Genomic DNA, 20,393 nt, shown 5'->3' on the forward strand with positions numbered 1-20,393 from the left:
TTAAGTTTTTCTTAATTACTTCACAATGTAACAATATAACTTTTAAGTAACTGTTTCAGGAGAAAATACTTAAAACTTGTTGTCTTTCTGTTACCTACAATAAGGATTGTGCTAAATGTCTAGTAGTGGTGTCTCAGCATTGGTGTCTCCTCTCAAAATTCAGCAAAGCTAAACCGTCTTCCTTAGGGAAGAAAAAAGGTAAATAAACCTGGTAAATACTTGTTAAATTTGATCAACTTAACTGATAAATGTTGTCCCTCAGATAAAGACTTACAATGAGCCTGGTTTAGGGCAACTCCCTGGAAAAATGATTGTTATGAAAGGCAGGGTGTGGGTTTCTGGGTTTGGTTTTGATGGGTGTTTGGGGTTGGGTTTTTTTTTTTTTTGAAGTGAGTGAGGTGTATCAGGCTCTGACTGCTTGCTGTTTTGTTTAATCTGTAAAGGAAGCATCTCCAGCTGCTGGGGGCTTTTTTGTCTGCTTAGCTCTCTATTTTTATTTTTCTTCCCAATGCATGAGTCTTAATTCACTGAGTGTGTTGGCAATTCTGTAAGAGACACCCTCTCGTGTTAAGTTTTAAATATTGTATATGCAATGCAATCAATGCTGGTATTTTTATATCGCTTTTCACGTGTGCAATTTTAAGCAAGAACTCTTCTACTAGAGCCTGTGTAAAATTACACTTTAGTTCATCCTCATTGCCAAGATAAACTATTTAAGAGTTGCAATTTTATCAAGCGGAGGAGACTGCATCAGTAATGAGCTTCACTAATTATTATCTTGGTTTTATGTAATCTGTTCTCAGTTTAAGTATTCATCTCATAGGGCCCATAACCCAGTGTTTTCTACTTCAAACTACTTTTCCCACTACACTTGCAGCCTAGGAAGCGGCCTAGGAAGCGGCCTAGGAAGCGGCCTAGGAAGCGGCCTAGGAAGCGGCCTAGGAAGCGGCCCTTCGTATGCTTTGCCATTGACAAGGCAGCAACACCAAAACTGCAAAGATAGTATTGTGTAGAATAAGCAGCCCTCCTCAGCTTAATATATTTTAAAATACTGATTTTTATGTCAGGTTTATTGAAGGCATTCTCTAACGTGTCCTTTCACGGGAAACTTGAACCACGGATGTTCTTTTAAAGATCATCTTGTTCTTTCTGAGTTTTCCAATCCAGTAATTTCTGGCTAATGGCGTTAGTGTGGCTTTTCAACTCCAGCAACAACGGAAGCAGCAGAGACATAAGAAGAGGTTTAGCTTTCAGCTGTTCCGCTATGACAAAAACTTCACTAAAGCCCACTGACTTCATCCCGCTTCCTTCGTGTGCAGCTCAACATTATCTCAGCCTTGCTAAGAAAGTAGAAAGTAGTTTAAAAACTTTATTGGTGATCACAAAAGTGCTGTAGAGATCCCAGATCCCAGCGGGTACGCTTCTGACACGTCAAAGTGTCAGAGCCAAATATTTTAGAGGAAAACACAGTCACACACCATCTTCCTGTTAGAGCAGCTCTCAAAGACTCCCGTAGTCCTAGCCAGAGAGAACTGCAGGAATATTTACCTTAAGTCTTACAAGAAACAGCGTTTGCTATACTGAAAGGAAGCCATCTGAAGTCTAGATTTCAGCCTGTCTGCTTCTAGCTCTTGAAAAAAGGTGTCATCATCACTTTGCATTATTGCCGCCTGCAGTTGCTCTATTTCCTTTTCCATCCTTGATCTCAGTTCTCTTTTTGTTTTCTGTAGCATCTGAAGGAAATGCAGACATTAGCCACAGCACATAAAAAAGACAAGACATTTACACAAAATTAAAAATACTCACTCGTGCTTGTGCTTTCTCTCTGGTTTGGATTTCTTGGCATTCTTGAGATAAAGCTTCTGCTAGCATGGAAAACTAAGCATAATGTGTGTTTGAGTTGAACCAATTAAAGAAAGGAAAGACTGCTAGTGTAAAAAAAAAAATATTAACTGTCTTTGCAGATTAAGCTTTACCTGATCTCTGTAAAAGTTCTCCATAGACTCCAACTCATCTTGATGCTCTCTCCTTTGCTCAGCACGCTTCTCTTGAGCGTATGCTCTCAGGTCCTTCAGTCTTTGCTTCTGAATTTCTAAGCCTTCTTCAAATAAGCTTTTAAATATCTGCCAGCAATTAAAAAAAGCAAACCTAAAGCCTCCCCAGAAGCTTTTAAGGACACATTTACATTTTTCAGCTGCTTAGTCTGCTGATGGAGTGGTGATCACACGAAGACAGGTCATTGCCCATGAAAAAGTAGAGAGTTATGTATCTAGTAATGGTGGTACAGACGCAGCTGAGCTGTATTTGTATTACTTGTTTAGCTGAAATTCTGATAGCTAAAATAAACTTTTAGTTTAGTCATTTGACTAAGGAGCTAGAACAGCAAATGTATATTACGTTTTTAAAATCACTTCAGATAACCCGACAGTGCAAGCCAGAGCCTTTGAACACGCACTGTGATTTACAGCCCACCCTGCCTTCTGTTGTCCAACCTCAGCCTTCATCCAGATTTCCAATAGCAGGAAATCCAGCCTGCACTCAGGCTTTCCATTTATACAAAAGAACACTGCAGCTGCAGTGCTGTGCAGCTGGAGGCAAACAGTCCTTAAATCACCAATAGTGGATTACGCACTAAGCATCTTGCCTTTTATTTTAAAAGGTTGAGAATTGTGCATCTGCTCTTGCAAAGTGTAATAACTCTACTTGCTTTCCTTAGCTCTGATGTCCAGCCCTAATTAGAGATCTTATCTGTCAAAAAGTCCACTTTGTTTAACAAATATAACTGAATAACAAAGCTGTCTTTTTGATCAGTTTGCTTAAGTGAAGATTTAGATTGTTTTCTTTGGATAGTAACTATAGGAACAACTTCTTAATCCTACTGTTTCTGAAAACTCATTTCCCCAATTTCTCATGTTACCCAGCCCTGTTTTTCCATACTGATATTCACCCTTTCTCTCCATCTCTTAACCCCTAAAGCTTCCTTTCTTCTTTTACAGTGGTTTGCTCTAAACTGTATCAGTATTTCCAAAGAAGGAACCTTTTAATCTGTGGCCTGGACTGACCAGTCATTTAATGCTGGCTCTTAACTCTGTTCACTTCACTTGCTCTGTGTGCTTGTACCAGTATTTGAACTACTGGACTATGGGTCCTCAGTGCTGGGTCCAAACAAAAAAGAAGGATCCCACACCTGCAGAGCAAGACATCTTGTACTTACCCTTTCTTCCCGTGTCCTAGCCCGCATCATCTTGGCACGCAGCTGAACCCGGTAATCTTCATAATATTTCCTGGCTCGAGCAATTTGCTGGCGTTTCTCTCTGACTTTATTCTGAGCCCATTTCTGTCGGCAGATACGTTGCCTAAGTTCTTGCTAAATGGAGAACAGTAGCTGTCAGACCACTAAGCTTCCAATAGATATTACTGCAGGCAAAGCTTTGTTAATCATTGCTAAATAAAGGTCCTTTACTAAGGACCTTCTCCCTGCCCCCATCTTACACTGCATTTATGGTTTAAAGCTTTAGTGACCACTGATTTAGCAAATCAGTGCCATTCAGAGCACTATATAATTAAGGAGTCAGCATTGCCATGGTAGCTGGTGTTTCTACCGGCAACACCAGGAGCCTGAAGTTTCTCCTCCTTGCACATTCTTAGAATTTGTTTGCCCTTTTAAAGCAACAGCACAGTGTAATAATAATGTTCCATTCCCATGACCTCTGTAGCCACACAGCAAACAGATTATGTGGCATTTGAGACCGCAGCTACTCAAGAGGCATAAAACTGTCGTAAGATAAAATGCAACTACCATGGCCCAGGGAATATGCATTTGAGCTAGCCCAACGTGAAACTTTTGCCTTATGTAACAAATACCCTTCAAAGAACATACCAGTCTCTTGTTATGGTCTTGATCTTTTTTAATAATGGCAAGAAGCAGTTCATGCTTCTTCAGGGCTTGTTGAACCTGGAGGGTTAAAAAAAGAAAAAAAGGTAATTACTTCTATCACTCTGTAGGACAGGCCGTTGTGTGTAGAAGTTTTAAACGTTGCCCGTCAGTTATGCGTTATTTTTTATGTTGACAGTTACCATACGTAAGTTAATCAACTTTTGTATCTCATAACTAACTGTTAAACTAAAAGCATGTTCAGAACTAGCATTTGAAACTACAAAATGCTTGTTAAAATGCAATAGCAATCCTAGGCAGTACTTAGATAAGCTAGAATATACTGTTCATTTTTTATACAAGTGGGTGGTAAAAAGTTGAACCGAGGTGTGCAGATATGTACATCCCTATTTAACTAACCAAGCTCAGCTACGCATCCTTGCATAGTGTGCTTTGGATGTGCATGTACCCTATGTACGCTGCATACAAAGAGTCAGGATGATTTTATTTTTATTTTATTATGCCATACAAACTGATGACTGCTAACTGAGGTACTGAGTCAGAGGTACTATCCCTGCTGATACTTAAAAGGTAAGAATAAGAATGCTCACTTCGTTTTGGAGTTTTGGCCTAGTTCTGCCAGAAGCTGCCTTAAGTTGCTCAGTATGCGCAAGCTGCTGCTGCCACATTTTATTCATAGTATGGTGGGAAATATGCAGGTGGGGAAACTCTTCCAGCAGCTGAAATAGGAGGTCGTCATCTCTTACTTTCACTACAAGGTAAAGACAGATGTAAGCAATAAATTCCTGGAGAATACATTTAGTGGTAAATTCTTCCAGACACTGTATACAACTGCCACGCTGTTGTTATGATGTCAGTCTAAACCCAGCAGGACATAACATCACTCTGTCAGTACAGCAGCAGAGAAAATAATCCCAGGTTTTTGTTGGGGTTTGGTTTTGGTTTGTGGTTTGGTTTTTTTCTGCTGAAGAATTGCTTTTATAGCTCAGGCATTATTTCCCTCCCACCACCACGTCCAGTTAAGACAGGCAGCCCCTTCTTTTTTCAAATGGTTCTGACCACTGCTAATCGGTGATTTCTTTATCTGGTGCTCTCATGGTTGCAGCAACTTAAAATAATGCTAATGCAGCAGTAGTAGTGACAGATCCAGGTCAAGTAAACACCTGTAAAATAAACTAGTTTGCAACCGTCAGGAAAAGAGGATGGGGAGATGAAACAAATGGGTATTAACCAAGTATATACCCTTTAAGCAGTGGAAAAAAATAAGGCAGTGTACCTGAGCAACACTCGGATATGTAGGGGTTTCTACCATGATCGTAAGCATGTACAATGCTGTTTATCAAAACAGCTTGTGATTTGCATGTTGGCTGTTCTTGGAGCATCCCTGGCTCAGCAAAAGCAGTGGCAGTGTTAACACCGCAATGGCAGGGTCATGAAAGGAATATGATGCCAGGGGGGTTGGAACTAGATGATCTTTAAGGTCCCTTCCAACCCGAACCAGATTCTGCTCTGTTACCTGTAAGTGACTCAGCACCAGCCCACTCAAACTGAAGGCCCAATTTTAAATCTGTATATGCTCAGAAAAGAGAGAAAAAACAAACAAAACCCTGAGCTCAGACTATAGTGGAGCAAGTATAGGAGTAGCAGTAATGGAAACAAGCCTTGAAAATAATCCAAGGGATTTAAGGAGGCAGCAAATGGGTCACAATTTTGATTGCGCATTGGTGGTTTACATTTACTTAAAGCATTATCTTCCCTAACAAAAATCCAGACATATAGAGGTCAGAAGAAGGGGAAAATGCTACAGCTGACTGGTATATGTTGGACTGATGCCTTTATTCTTGGAGTTCAACACATGCTTTCAAAAGATGCCAGTTTTCCACCAAGTACAGTTTTGCAGTTCTTACTCGGAGCTGCTTTCTTTGGCTTCACAGTCCCTCGTTTTGGAATCCACTGGCTGTATTTGGGATTCCGAGGTGTGGTTTTTCTAGAATAAACTTTCACTGGCTGAGGCATTTTTGGAGGTTCTTTAAAGATGTTTTCTTTGTATTCTTGTTCCTTAGGAGCAGATATAAAACAGATGGAGAACAGGTATGAGAAGGGAAAGACTGATAGATCACATAGTTTGGATATCAGAACTTAGATGTCCTTGAAACTTTAAAATGAGAATTTGGACATACAGAATTGAATTCTCTGGAAGGCCAGAATTTACCAAATGCAGGTCAAGGTTCAAATAAAGGTTAAATCTCACTATTGCATAAAACTTCAACTCTTTTGCAGCACTTAACACTGATGCTGCAAAGGTGGTGAAAAGGGCCAGTGCAGCCCAGGTTGTTATGACATTGGTATGACAGAGCTTTTCAGCTTAGTTTCTTTGCTGTTACAGTAGTATGTAAGAAACTAGCAAAAAAACCCCTTTGCCATATTCATAACATTAGAGAACCATCCTTGCACAAACCCACCTTTTAGAACAGTTAAAAGATTATGACAATATTAAGCAGACTGCATACAGAGGCTCCAAACTTATTAACCCAGTTGTGGGGGATGTGTGTGTGAAGCGCCCATGTGTGGAGTTTAGGCCAGTCTATGGAAGCTAGCTACTTGCTCACGTAGCTTTAATTCTTTAAATCTGAGTGCCTTGAAGTTACCAGCTCATGTGAAAAGCATAGTGGTTGTTACCCATAAGAACAGGAATTAATACATAAAAGTGCTGAAACTTCTAAAACTACATGTCTCTTGGTTGTACCTGTCTCAGGAAAAGATGTTCTGTTTACAGATCATCCAGACAAATTTAGAAAAAAGCCCAAACAACAATCACCATAGCGCATCGCATACCATTTCCCTGATGACTTCTCTGAGCTTGGAAAGTCTAAGCCTCTCCTGAGCTTCATAAATTCTTAGTTCATCTTCATAAGCTTTAGCGACAGTCTAGAAAATAAAAATAAGAGGACTTTCCAGACAAAATAATCAGTCCATATGACCACCTCATTAACTTGTTCAGCACATGGGTCAAAGTACCTTCCCCCACTTTAAATTCTCCTTTTTTTTTTTGCAAAATTTGGTGCTTAAGTCTTTTCCTCATCAGTCTACAGAAACAACAGTACAAGACGACTAAAGCAGGCCAGATGCCTGCATTAAGTAAAAGCATTCCGTTTTAATGCTTTTAGTATAACTGTCGGTAAGCATGACCAAAAGGTCTAACCTAGAAATTACCTTTACTTTTTTTGTTCTTTCATCTCTTTCTTTTTGCAACTGGCTGCGTATTTTCCTTATTTGGCCTGTTCCATTACTGAAAGGTTTATCTTCCAACTCAGAAAAGAGTTGATGCTGAGATGAGGGTGAGGCTGGAGAAAGGGATCGTGGCCTGCTTGGGTACCTTAGAGGTGCTGTGTCTGTAAGGAAAGGCAGTTCATTGACTATCTAACTTGAAACAAAAACAAAAAACAACCTCCAGCCAAACGTTAAGGAAAAAAGCGCCCAAAACCCCATATAGCACCAGTCAAAAAGTTTAGCACAAATTAAGTCATAAAAAGTTAAAGCCTTTGCCTTTAGAATTATCCCTGCCCCAAATCACAAATTTTTGGGGTTATACAAAGGTGCCAGGAGATATTCAAGCTGGGAAGGGAAAAAGCAGCAAAGACAACTGAAGGTAGCTCAAGGTGAGAGACTGTCGATATGTCAGGGTCACAAACAGCTCCATCTTGCAGCACAGTGTTCTGTGTTCAGCACAGAAGACTCTGCACTGAAGTGTTCTGTGAATAGGCTCTCATTTCAGAATCCCAGTCCTGTCAATGAGCTTGCATTCTGGCCTTCCCCTGGCTTTCTGTACGTTTTTTTACTGCAGCTGCGATTGCCTTACATTTTTAGTAAAGTTTTACCAGAGCTATTTAAGCATTAAATGGGAACTTAATTGTAATTATGTTACTGTTGCTCAGGTTTGGATCTAAGACAAAAATATAAGAGAACTAACAATACGAAACTTACACTGAACTATTCATAGTTAATTACTATCAGCTTTACATAAGAAGGAATTTTTTAATATATATATATTTTTTATATTCCTTCCCATCCTAAAACTTATCTGGCACAATAATAATTACCTCGCTCAGCTTTCCTTCGGCGATAATCCATGACACTGTCACTGTGCTGAGACAGGGTGTCTTCATCTGTCAGCTCTTCCTCTCCGGTTTGCCCACCCAAAGCTCTCTTCAACATCTATCAGACAGATTATTTTTTTTGGGGGGGGGGTGTCAGGTTCAATAGTTCCTTCAAAATTTAGAACTGTCTAAAGTCAGGTCTTAATTGCAGATACCCTTTTCATCAATACTAAATTTATCTTTTTGTTCTCTCCACTATCATTACTAAGGCTAGATTGCTCAGATACGACAAAGAATAGATTTCACTTACTGAATCTAGTTCATTTAACCTGCAAGAGAGTTTTTCTGACACTTCATGAAGCTCTTGCTCAGACAGCTTTTCCTTTGTTGTTCTGTGGGAAAGAGACTCTTCAAGTGAATCTGTGGTAGAATTTTCATATCTACTAAAACAGAAAACAGACAGATTTCATTTCTATTCTAAAAACTTGAAGATAAGCATTACCTTGTACAATTCCAGTTCACTTTTTGTGTGAGCATATTTTTATAGGATAAAGTAGAAGCTGAATGTGTAAATGCCTATAACTATATTTAAGAAACTGAATATGTGTCAGGTGAAAGAGGAAATATTTCTGTTAAAATTCATCTTTCTCTGTCATGCAGCCGAGGAGGGAGAGATCTTAGTTGAAAGGCAGGGGAGCAACACCTGGGTGGCCACATATATGGAAGTGCTAGCTTGGCTCAGTACCAAAAAACTGAACTTGCCTTTTCTTTCTAGGCAGATATCTAGACTCAGGTCTTGGAGCCTGTGAGAGTTTTTGCTGTGAGGAGGAAGCAGATGAAGTCCCATATATCCAGGGAACCTAGGAAAATGAGTAAATTAAGATTTTACTAAGAGCTTCACAGTAAAGAGCAGAAATGCCATAGATCAGGTGAGCAGAGAGATCCTACAACAGCTTTTATAGGATAACCATCTCAAACCCTATGATTTAAGTAGTTTTATATATATGTATATATAAAAGTAGTTATATGTACAGATCCCTGACTGAAATAGCATGCATTAGAGAATTGGATGTTTAAAGAAATAGAGTAGCAAAAATAGAGAAGATCAGTTTAAGAATCATCTACAGCTAAACCAGCGAATCAGAAGAACAAGGTCTAGGTTAAGTTATTTGAGTATCCCTACCTACTACCTCATTAGCCTGGGACTAATGCCAAGTAACATGAGTAAGCTGAACCTCACTGACTACAGACTAAGCTGCAATTCACAGGAAACTAAAAACACTCACGTCCTTATGCCATCTAGTTACACTGGTTTAGTGCTGCCTGGTAACTTATCTGTTCTAACCGGAGTAATTCAGGGTTGGCATGGATGTACTTGCAATTACACAAATGGAAAATGAGTTTTAAAGAGAGACAATGTTTTACACAGACAATATAGAAGTAAAGGCCATTGAAACTATTGCAACAAATGAAGTCTGTGAGTACCTCTTGTGGTTGCAGAAGGCAAAAAAAGTGCTTTTCAGAGCAAGGAACTTCCTACACAGGCATGTTTCCACAAGCACAGAATGGCATCTGCTGATCAATTTGCGGGTTTTGCATTATTCAGTTTTTGAAAAGCAAAGGACAATGCAACAAAATAAAATGAAATAATATAGCCAGGCAGTTCAGTGATCTTTAGGAAGGGAGCAAAATATGAATTTTATTGGAGTCTGAACCACAGAAAAACAAAATTCTTACTAATTTAGGATACTGATACACTTCAGAGAAAGGACATGACTGTACTCTTGTGTTTTATACATCTTTGATTAAGACTAAGATAACTAGTAACTGATTGGTTGTGATAAATTAGAACTCTGTAGGTACTGGCACTTATACTTCTTGGAGCAAACACCTCCAGAAAGAACAGACGTGACTTATAAGCATAGTCATAGTCTAACAACTTTGCATCACTGATTGTACACTGAAGAAAGCAAGCCAAAAGCAGGTTTGAAAAAAGCCTGGAAGTGCCACAAGATATCAGGAGAATTAATCAGAAATCCAAAAACGTTGACTAAACTTCCACAAATAAGGTAAAGATGCAACATCTACCTTTGCCACATTGTCCTCAGCGTCATTTGATACCACCTTGTCTCCTGCTGCAGAAGCAGATAAGTGTTAGTTGATGGTATAGACAATATTGTGCCTACTGATGTGGGGAACAAGTGAAAAAAAGATGTGATCTGTGGCCTTTGGAACCAAATTATTTAAAGAGAACAGAATGACGAAGCAACTGTGGTTACACACTTGTGACATTCATTTTGGTAATTTCTCAAGTTTTGAATGTTCAGTGTCATAGGAATGCTATGGAAACTGGAAAGGTAAGCAGTGTTTCCCAGGCAACAAAGAAAATAAGCACTGAAAACTGGCTTCTAAGCCTTTTCTGCAATAGAAGTTAATGGGTTTTTCCTAGAGTTGAAACTGGCTTGTTTGGTCCACGTTTCTCTGCTCAGAATAAGCTCAGCCATGGCAGTTACCTGCTAGGAGAGATTTTTGTAGTACAGGCACATCTTAACTGGGTTGACTAAGAAAGGAGTTGAACTGGGGACACAGATGATTTTTCTCCAGCACAGTGAACAGTTATTAAAAGTGACAAAGTAACACAGCAACCTATTTTTGTTTCTCTATAAAACAGAGATAGAAATAGGAACTTGTGGCTGAATACAAAAAAAGATGCACTAGTAGTTTCAAGACCATGTTTCTTGTAGTGCCAATAAAAATAAATGCAACGTTTGCCACTTAAGAGTTACGCTATAGGAAGCAAAATTCTCTCTCACCAGGGATTTTCCTTGATAGAGGAAGACTACCAGAAACATCTTCAGATTTTTGTGTAAGTGACTTTTCAAGCTGAAATGAAAAGCAACATGTTTTCTATAAATTCACAGGAGAGTGCGGACAAGGTGGTCATACATCAGGTTTATCTGCGTATGGAAATCAATGCTGATTTTATAGATAAATAAAAATACACTATAAGTATTTTGTTTACTATATTGTAAATTGTGTAGTTACATTGATTATGGAGATGTGTATCTGCATAAAATAAACACATTCCTCAAATTAACTCCCTCCCTGGACACTCAGTGAAGAATGAATCTACAACCCAAAAGTCTCTGAACTGAAAATAAAAATCAAAGGATAGGTTTCGACTTACCGTAGGAATTTTTCCTCCTTGACTGTTAGCCAAAGCTGCTGACTGTCTGTTTGAGCTGTGATAATCTCTCCATCCAGGATAATGGGGTCTGGCTTCTGAAGGCTGAAATGGTGGTAGCAAAGGAATAGCCTGCTGTATAGGCTTCCCAAGTTTTGTAGCACTGGCACTCAAACTCTCTTTTTGAGGTTCAGCAGTATGAACGGACTCCATTGATCCTTAAGAGACAAATATGAAGAAGTTTAAGTGTTATCTGTAAAGCAGAATGTTAGTTTTCTATATTCTCCATTCCTATTAGATGGAAGTATCTAAATATCTAATGTTAGCTGCCATGTTTGTTGGATTGTATAGAACAGTATTGTAACATTTTTATGCCTTATGATGTTACTTTTCTTCAGTTTACAGAGATACATACTGCAGCCCCTCCCTGTCTCACTACAAAAGGAAAAAACCTAGCTGAAGCTGAATCCTAGCTAAGCAGAAATACCCCAGGTAAAGGGAGTTTGCATACTCTGGGACACTAAAATATAAAATTTCTGAAAAGGATTGATTTATTTCAAAATACAGCTAAAACATTTCCATACGTGACTAAGGTTCTCCCCTACACTACCTTAGTACCCTACACCTCTTAGTTAATCTACCTGATTTTAACTATCAGAAGAATGAATACTCACCATCTTCCTCTTCCTTTACAACGGCCCTTTCAGTTTCAGAGAACGGTCTAGGTAATCTTGCAATAGCCTCTGAGTTTTCAGATTCTTCCACCCCCTTGTCCTTTTCTGCTGGTAACAATTCACGGAACTGGAGTTCTAGAAGTGGTGTTTGAAAAAGATTACATTAAGAACTACAAAGCATCTTGCTATGAACTGTGTAGATGGGCAATTTTCATGTTTGGTATGTTAATAACTTGGTGTTAGCAATCCCTACTATGATCAAACTAATTCTGTTAAATTCTTACTTGTAATTTTATTCAATAAAAAATTCATAACATTTCTTTATGCCTCTACTTGGAGACATTAATCACCAATAAGAATAGGAATATTCTTATAGGAAATAGGAATGGACTCCATTTAAATAGTCTGCACATTATTTGTTCCAGAGCTACCCATATTTTTAAGTGGTACACAGTCCTAAAAAGTCATCTTTAAGAATGAACCTACTAGGTTTTTTTACAATCTTAAATAATACATTTTACACTGCAATAAATGAAATAAATAAAAGACTTCAGAAATCTCTTATTCTCTTCAACAAAATAAAATGCCTTTGCAGAGAGAACGGAATTAGAAGTCAAACAACAAACCTTTATCCAAATGATGTAGCTCAAGAGTCATGAAAAACAGTGTCTGGAATACTTCCAAGAAATTTTAACTTCAGCAAGATCAACTTCAGGTATGTTTGCTTGTTATGGGTTGCGTTTTATTGAGGTGCGCAAAAACGCTACTACACAGTAGTCTTAAGGTTTTTTTCACCCAAACTCACCTTCCTCTCTCTTGGAAAATGAATGAGCGGTATCTCCAAGTCTAATTAATTCACTGGTAGATTCTGATCCATCTTCATCCCAAGATGGAACAAAAAATCCTGACTGGGACCTAAGAGGAACATAAAGACATAAAAGATTTACTCTAAAAGTCTTTGCCCCTTCAGTCCACAAGATGGAGCTGCAGAAGAGTGGTAACTCCACCGCAGGCAGCTGGCTAGTGTAGGACATGAGACCAGCTTCTACAAAACAAACCCATGCAGAAGTCACAAAGATAAATCGAATCCAGTTTAACTAAAATACAATCATTTAAAACTGAGACAAAATTTTCAACGCATTTCATTCCACTTGTAAAGTAAACGTAAGGGAAACAAAAATGCCATCAGAACTCTTCCAGAGCAAAAAAGTTCTGGATCTAATTTTAGCCCTCTTGCTGTTCAGCTAAAGGAGAAAGTTACCTCACATTCCATTTGACATACGTAATCAGTATGTTTCCAACTTGCATGCTATTAAAACACTACTGCTTTCTCTACAGATACACAAAAAGATTGTCAATCGCTATGTCAATGCAAATATTCAGAATTGTTCTTACCCTTCAACTGATAAGAATATTGAAGGTTGCCTAAGTTGACCAGCATTGCTTTCCAGCTGCTCTTGAGATGCAATCTGAATTTCATTATTGGATAGCTCTTTTGCCTTATCTGTTAATAATGAAGAGGCAATTATTTTCAGGGAAACTACTTCTACCTATTAACTAGCAGGTATTATTGCCAATAACATCAAAAAAGTTTAAAGGTAATAAAACATTATAATGATAGTATCTAAAATTATGACATGTAATGCCCCCGCACCTTTTATGGTAAGTTTTTAAAAGCAATACAACTATCATACACCCTGTTGTTTCAATTATAAATAACCCCTTTCTTCTTCCCCAAAAGAATTAAATTATGTACTTCTAACTAGAAAATTTGAGCCACTAACACCTACTGGGTAGTAGCACTGTCAGTCTGAGAGCAGGGAAAAGCAGAAGTACAGGCACTGAAAAATACTACTGCCCTCTTTCTGCCATTCACAGTGAAAAACGACAAGAGGCAACTGTCTCAACCACCAAGTGCTCTCTCCCCTTTACTCACAGGGTGCAACAGCCAGTGATGACAGGTCTTATCAGCTTTAAGACAGGAAGACCAGTACTCAGTCTGCAGTAACAATGATGCCTCTGAAGGGCTGAGTCGCTTCTCTTCTCCTGTTCAGCATTTTCCTCAAAATAGCCCCTGCTATGGATCTGCTCCCAAGACCCACTTCAGAGAAAAGCTTTAGACATCCCCCTGTTTGTCTCCTAGTAAGTAAATGCAATGTTTGCTCACTGTTCCTATTAAAGTCAACATTTCCCTCCCTGAATCCTAACCATAAATCATTTGACTTACAAGTCAAAAAGCAACATACTAACAGAGGATTAATTGTCTGGAGTAGGTTTCTGCCACAAGAATGATGCAGAAAGATTATGTTCTCCAATTCTTGCCTTTTAACAAGTTTGGGGGGAAATAAATTATCTATTTTATCATTATTGTTTATGAAAATAAGAAATGTAAATACTCAGTTTGGCCACTGAAATTTCCTCTGCCCATGGTCAGTTTCAGTCTTTCTCCTCTCTGCATTGTCAAGGTTATAAGTAAGGCAAAAATCATCAAATAAATCTTTGCTACACTGGAAACACCACGGGTATCCCAAAACAAGGTCTTGCGAAGCTTATGTCTTCCAATGGATTCATTCCCTACAGCTGCTAGTGAGGAGAACAGCAAAGAAACAGTTTTCACCATTATGGGAGCTGTATTCCACCCATGGACAACAAGAATTATGGTCATGAGAATCTAACAAGGCCCTCAGCAAGCTAACTTGCTAGCAGACAAACAAAAAAAAAGTAAGCTGTCCATAATATAGAAGTAGCAGAACATAGTGCCTTAAACTAGGACATCTGCCTACTCACCTCCATTCTGAGAAGATGATTCACTGGCTTCTTCTGTAAGATACTCTAACAAGCCATCAAATATTTCGAGGAGATTTCTGATAGATTCCCTTTCTCCTTTCACAATGTTCTCACCTTAAGAGAAGGTACAGCCACATATTAATAATTAGTACTTCACAAAAGAAAAATTCTCAAAAGCAGACATCTTCTGAAGAAGAACGCTTGGAAATTCTTGTGAAGGTGTCAGCTCAGAAGACAACTGGTCACTCATTTATGGCTATGCAGGTGAGCTTAAGGTATCTTAAAAGTTCCCTAAAGTTGCATATTTTCAGTTCTAATAATTGGAAGTTTAATGATGCTATACCTGCTTACACAAAGAAAAAAAAAATGAGGGATATTTTCAGGGATAGTAGATATTTAATATTTTCTTATAGATACTATCTACAGCATGAACCAAGTCTACGGATTGGCAGGCAGGATTACGAATACCAGCCATACTGTACCAAATTAGAAAGAGATACTTCATATCAAGCAAGTAGTTTCCATTCTTTGCAGGCTATGTTATGAGAGACAATACATATGCATACTCAATGAAAGCTATGATCTGTGTACAAAGGACAGGCACAACACGGTTCAAGTCTTCACCCACCGACTTTCTAAAATTCAGTAACAAGTTTGAAATTCAAGGCTGGTGTTTTAAAACCTAGTCTCCAAGCTTTAACTGTATAAAGAAAAATACTGAGCCAGTAACAGACTTCAGGTAACACTTTAGCAGACAAGTGAAGTAGGATTGCCTGATAACTTTAATATTTTTTACAGGTCTGTGTCTTACGAGATGGCTCTTATTTATTCTCTGCTTGCTGTTTAAATTCATAACCTAACGTCCGAGACAAGGGTTCAGTGTTTTGATGAGATTTACTACAGGAGAAATACCTTTCATGTAAGTATGAAAATACGCTTTATAACATATGGTTCTTATAAAATGTTTAGATTAAACCACACAGATATTCAGCTGGTGTTTGTCTACATTAAAATGAGTACTCACCAGTGATATGCGACAAGCTGACCTGCAAATAGTCCAATGCCAGGGAATCTATTACTGCTTGTACATTATGTGCATCATCCTCTTGGCTTCTAGGAGTAGCTATGAAATCTATTTAAAATAAAATAATAGATTTTAGGCTATCTAAATGGATAGTTTATTGCAGATGTTTTGACTAAACTACTTGAACTTTCACTTACAAGTTACTATTTTTTCAATACCTTGTGTACTTGGTGAAAAGCCCAAATATCGTGTGGTCATATAAAATCTTTTATAAATACAAACTTAGAAGACCCAGTGGAAGATGTGAGGATCTTATCAGCTGAAGTATTAAATTCAAGAACAGAGACTACTAAACTATTTTTCCTCTTTCACTCCCAACACATATCTAGTACAGGCTGTTAAACTGGAACTGCAGTTTGTCTTAAGGTCTCTTCTTCCCCTGTCAGCGACTAGTTGGACTGCAATGCATTCTACTTAAATGGGAGCAACATTATTTTGAGTTCTGCGCTTATATTTGAAAAGACTCCTACTACCAATAGTTGATGGTTACCTCTTGCAGTTATCTTCTGCAAGTAGGGTAACACTTCCCAAATGCAACAGTTTACCACAAAGCAAACACATACATAATTGTATAGCCCTTGCTTATTGTTGTCACCGAAGTCAAATGGAGTTGGGTTAAACCAGAGCTAAATTACAGCTTAGCTCTTAGCAGACTGTAAGTACTAAGCATCTTATGAGAACAGACTTCAGTATTAACGCTTCTTTAAGATAAATGAGGCAATTCACACCCTTCAAAAGTATTGTGCCTACCTACAGCTTTCAAGGTCTAATTTACAATAGAAGAAGTTTCCCTGTAGCTATACTAATGAACTCCCCTCACAGCTGTCATTCATAGCAGTCAAAAAAAAAAATTGGCCAACATTACTTAAGTCTTCTTAAATAATTACAGTCTTACATGTTTGTCTTTGGAAGGACACAAATACTTTAAAAACCCAAAATCTGTAATAAGTTTCACAAACTTGAATTTATTCATTACAAAATATACAGAGACCCCCAAAAAAAGCAGGTTTAGAAATTATTGTTCCCACCTGGTACTTTTTCTCCTAAGATTGACTCATAAAGATGAACAAACACATCAGCACCACATTCAGAGAGATGCTTTATGTGCTGGTTTGTGTGACAGCTCCTTAAAAGATCATTGGCAACACCAACCCAATCTATTAAGAAGTAAAACATATCAATGTCAGAACTGAAAGACACAAAAATAAAGACATGATTAGTTACAGTGAAAGGTGGAACGCATTTAAGCATCTTTGACTCCAGCATAAGTGGTCAATCCCAGTCATGCTCTCCCAATCATCCAAAAATATTGAACGTGTATTCCTTTTGCTCCGCGCCCTGTTTACTTCAGATGGAAACACGGAGTGAGGAATGATACAGGCCAGTATCTTGTTCAAGCACAGTCACAGCACACAGATCTGAGAGCGGAAAGGTACTGAAATACCACAGGCTGGGCAGCTACTTTTTTCTTCCACATAACAGAAAGCACGTTTTCATCTGGCTGCATAACCAGGAATTCCAAACCTTGAAGGACTTAACAAAATAAGCTTTGATATGTCTTTTACCAAGATTCAGAAGTGATGCATACTTTTTTCAAAAACATGAGCTTCTCTCTTACAAACCCAGTTTCCCTAATACTCTCAGGCAATGACAAAACTGCTAATAAAAGTATTCTTCATGAAAGCTAAATTCAAGTACTACTTTTATTAGTTTGCTGTTTATGGATTACAAGAGTAGGGAGCTGGTCCCACCACCTTCGTTCTGTGTTGAGCACAAGATATGTATGAACAGCCTTATTTTCCTAAAATTTTGAGCCCTGAATTCAAAGTGCTTTGGTGTACACGTATCTTCTACAGTCTTTCTTGTTAGCCAATTCAAATAAAAGAAGAAGAAAACGTCTTCATCTCCGCCAGTCTGTGATCTCTTAAGGCTGGATTCTTCCCCTCTACATGTTGCTTTTGCAAACAAAACAGCATTTTAACAAGAATTATCAAGGACTTTAAACTAGGGGAAAAGGGAAGTAGTCTTTGGAAGGAGAAGAAGTATACAATTACTGCAACAGAAGGTAATTTGTACAGTTTTTACTCTTCTGTACACAGGGAGTATTGCTTTTCCATCACTCTACTCTTCGATTCCAGAAATCACTTTACCCTAACGTTTTAATAACTTCAGGTGCATGAACGGTTAAAGCAGCATCTCCTACGTTTCAGACTGCTACGTTTTAGGAAGCTTCAGTTGCTGATCATCTCCAGCTTTATCAATTTAAAAGCGCCACTGGGGGGGTGCAAAGACAAGAGAGGGGAAGGGGAGGCTAACGTAAAGAGCAGCGAATTCCCGAGGGAGCGGCGTCCGCGGCCCGGAGACGGCGGCTCTCCTCAGGGTGCCCGGCGGCCCCTACCTCTCTCCTCAGCGCTACCCATCGCGCGGCGCCCCGCGCCCAACGGACGGCGGCGACCGCTCCGCCCCGCGGGATTTAAATAGCCCCGCCGCGCTGATTGGGCATGTTGCGCCGGAAGGGGCGGAACTTCCCCGCCTGCCCGCCCCGCCCGCCGGGCGTTACCCTTATGGGTTGCGGAAGAGCCCGTCGTCATGGAAACGGGGAGGGGGGGGAGCGTGCCTCTGAGCCACGCCGCAACGCGGGTCACGTGGCCTCCTCCTTCCCCCCGCCCCGTGTAGCCACCGGCCGGGGCCGGCCTAAAATGGCGGCGCGACAAAGTCTGGGCTGCGCAGGGGTGGAGGGGGTTTGCCCGGGGTGGTTCCGCCTGCGCCACCCTGAAGTGGGGGCGACTGTTGGCATTTTCACAGGCAAAAGGTGGTGGGGAGGGGGCTGGCCTCGGCGGGGCGGGTGGGGCGGGGAAGGTTCTAGCACTTGACCTTACAGGCCTAGCCTGAGGCGGTGTTTACATTAACGGCGCTGTGGTGAACGGACATAGGTCTGCTTGGGAAAGGCGGGGTAACGCGGCGGCTGCTGTGCAGGATAGGAATGCTGGAACCTTTATTAAAAAATCCAGAAGGTTTTGTCTTGTGAAACTTCCAGTATTATTAGCTGCCTGCTTACAGGTTTTTTGGAGACACTGGATGGTGAAAGTGTATTCCTTTCCTTACTGAGCCACAGTACTCTATGCTTCTTAGGAATTCTGGGATTTCTATGTTGCATCAAGTCATGCAAAACTAGAAATAATGGTGCCGCTTTCCCTGAATTCCTGGAGCATGACAGAAGCAGCTGAGATCCCAATTAGGCTGTAAGAATAATGACTGGCAACAAGTAAACATTAATGAGAATGTTTGCTCTAACAGTCTACAGATGTAATTTTAGATACATAATCCAAACACACGTAACCACTTCAATAAACATACAAGGGCTTTTGTGCATAGAAGCAAATGCACATCAGTGCTATCAAAATTAATACTAGAACATGGATTTCAGTTTGATACATACACAGCTCCGCAAAGGCATGTTGATTTTCTTTGCATACGTTGGCCCAAAGTAAGAAAAGAACAGGAAAATAAATAACATTTAACTTAAAGGGGTGGAACACAAAAACGAGGAAGTTTTTTTCAGAGCGGAAATCAAAAGGAGGAATTACTTGCAGACTAAATGCGTGCAGGCGAGAGAGATGAGGTTTTGTGTTTAGTGTTTTCAATTCTTTTAAACCTTAGCAAGCTTGAACAGCACTGTAACAGGAACCACTAAGTTATATACAAACAAAAAAATTCAAAATAAGCTGTGTTAAGTTAAATGTAATGGGCAAGAACAAGAAAAGATCAGACAATTTGCTATTTTCATAGCCCTTGCAAAAAATTTTTTCAGACTTACCAGAAGCGGGAAGCCTATAGGGTCAGGAGGTACAGAGCGTTAAAAAGAGTATTTTGGGAGAAAAATCTTTAATGAGCTGTATTAAATCAGTTAATTCCTACTGAAAAAAATTGTGGAGAATCCCTTATTAGAAATTTGCAGGGTATAGTATTAAGGAACCCAGTCAAATTGAAGTGCTACTGAAGAACAACTTAATAGTAAGAAAAAGTGATCAATCAAGGTGGTAGTCCAGATTGCTCAGGGTGGGAATAGCTGTGTCTATTCATAATCAAAGATAGGCCTAATTTAGGTGTTACTTTTGAGGAAGAGATCATGGAAACATCTAGTACTATTCCTTGAAAACCTTGCTCCATTCTTAGCAACAATCAAAAAAAACAAAGGAAAAAAATCATTAGGAAATAATCCACAACAGATCAAAAACATCTTGATGCTTTCACTGTGTCAATCTGTATGGGGCTCAGGTCTTGAATATTGTATGCATTTCTTGACAATAAAGAGAAAATGGCAAGGATAATCAGAAGTGTGGAATTGTATTTAAAGGAGAATTAGATGGACTGCAGCTTTGGTTTACAAAGGAGGTGGCTTGGAAAAGATTAATGTCCACAAAGGGTATAAATAAATAGAAAATTATTACTCACTATTTCTAATAACCCATTTTGTTTCGTGCCTCTTGTTCTTAGCAGGCAATGTGTTGAAAACAAAAGGAAATGTTTTTCAGGTAGCGAACAATTAAACTGTGAAACACATTGTCATGGTATCTCAGAAGCTAAGAGCATAAATAGAACAAAAATGGGAAGAAATGGCCATCAACTAGTTATGCTATTTTTGTCTCAGAAAAGCCTTAAAGCACGGATT

General features: G+C 39.2%; 1 protein-coding gene across 5 annotated transcripts; it reads right to left on the minus strand.

Annotated features, from left to right (window-relative positions):
* Positions 1 to 296: 296 nt before the first annotated feature.
* CEP95 (centrosomal protein 95) lies at positions 297 to 18,177 on the minus strand. Of its 5 annotated transcripts, none has more exons than XM_054221346.1 (22): positions 18,120 to 18,177; positions 16,750 to 16,878; positions 15,662 to 15,769; positions 14,638 to 14,751; positions 13,246 to 13,354; positions 12,656 to 12,765; positions 11,851 to 11,985; positions 11,180 to 11,394; positions 10,806 to 10,875; positions 10,081 to 10,127; positions 8,755 to 8,852; positions 8,303 to 8,432; positions 7,996 to 8,110; positions 7,109 to 7,287; positions 6,731 to 6,823; positions 5,803 to 5,953; positions 4,486 to 4,646; positions 3,881 to 3,955; positions 3,215 to 3,367; positions 1,977 to 2,123; positions 1,807 to 1,878; positions 297 to 1,733 (listed from the first exon to the last, which is right to left on the minus strand). In XM_054221346.1, the coding sequence occupies exons 1-22, from the start codon at positions 18,139 to 18,141 to the stop codon at positions 1,557 to 1,559; spliced, it is 2,610 nt and encodes an 869-aa protein (XP_054077321.1). In that variant the 5' UTR covers positions 18,142 to 18,177; the 3' UTR covers positions 297 to 1,556. The 5 variants fall into 5 exon arrangements, with proteins under 5 accessions (XP_054077321.1, XP_054077320.1, XP_054077322.1 ...); XM_054221345.1 differs by having other exon boundaries at positions 8,303 to 8,435; XM_054221347.1 differs by having other exon boundaries at positions 8,303 to 8,435; positions 16,750 to 16,910; positions 18,120 to 18,157.
* Between the last annotated feature and the right edge of the window lie 2,216 nt (positions 18,178 to 20,393).

This window comes from Rissa tridactyla, chromosome 15, assembly GCF_028500815.1.
Source record: "Rissa tridactyla isolate bRisTri1 chromosome 15, bRisTri1.patW.cur.20221130, whole genome shotgun sequence".
Classification (NCBI taxonomy): domain Eukaryota; kingdom Metazoa; phylum Chordata; class Aves; order Charadriiformes; family Laridae; genus Rissa; species Rissa tridactyla.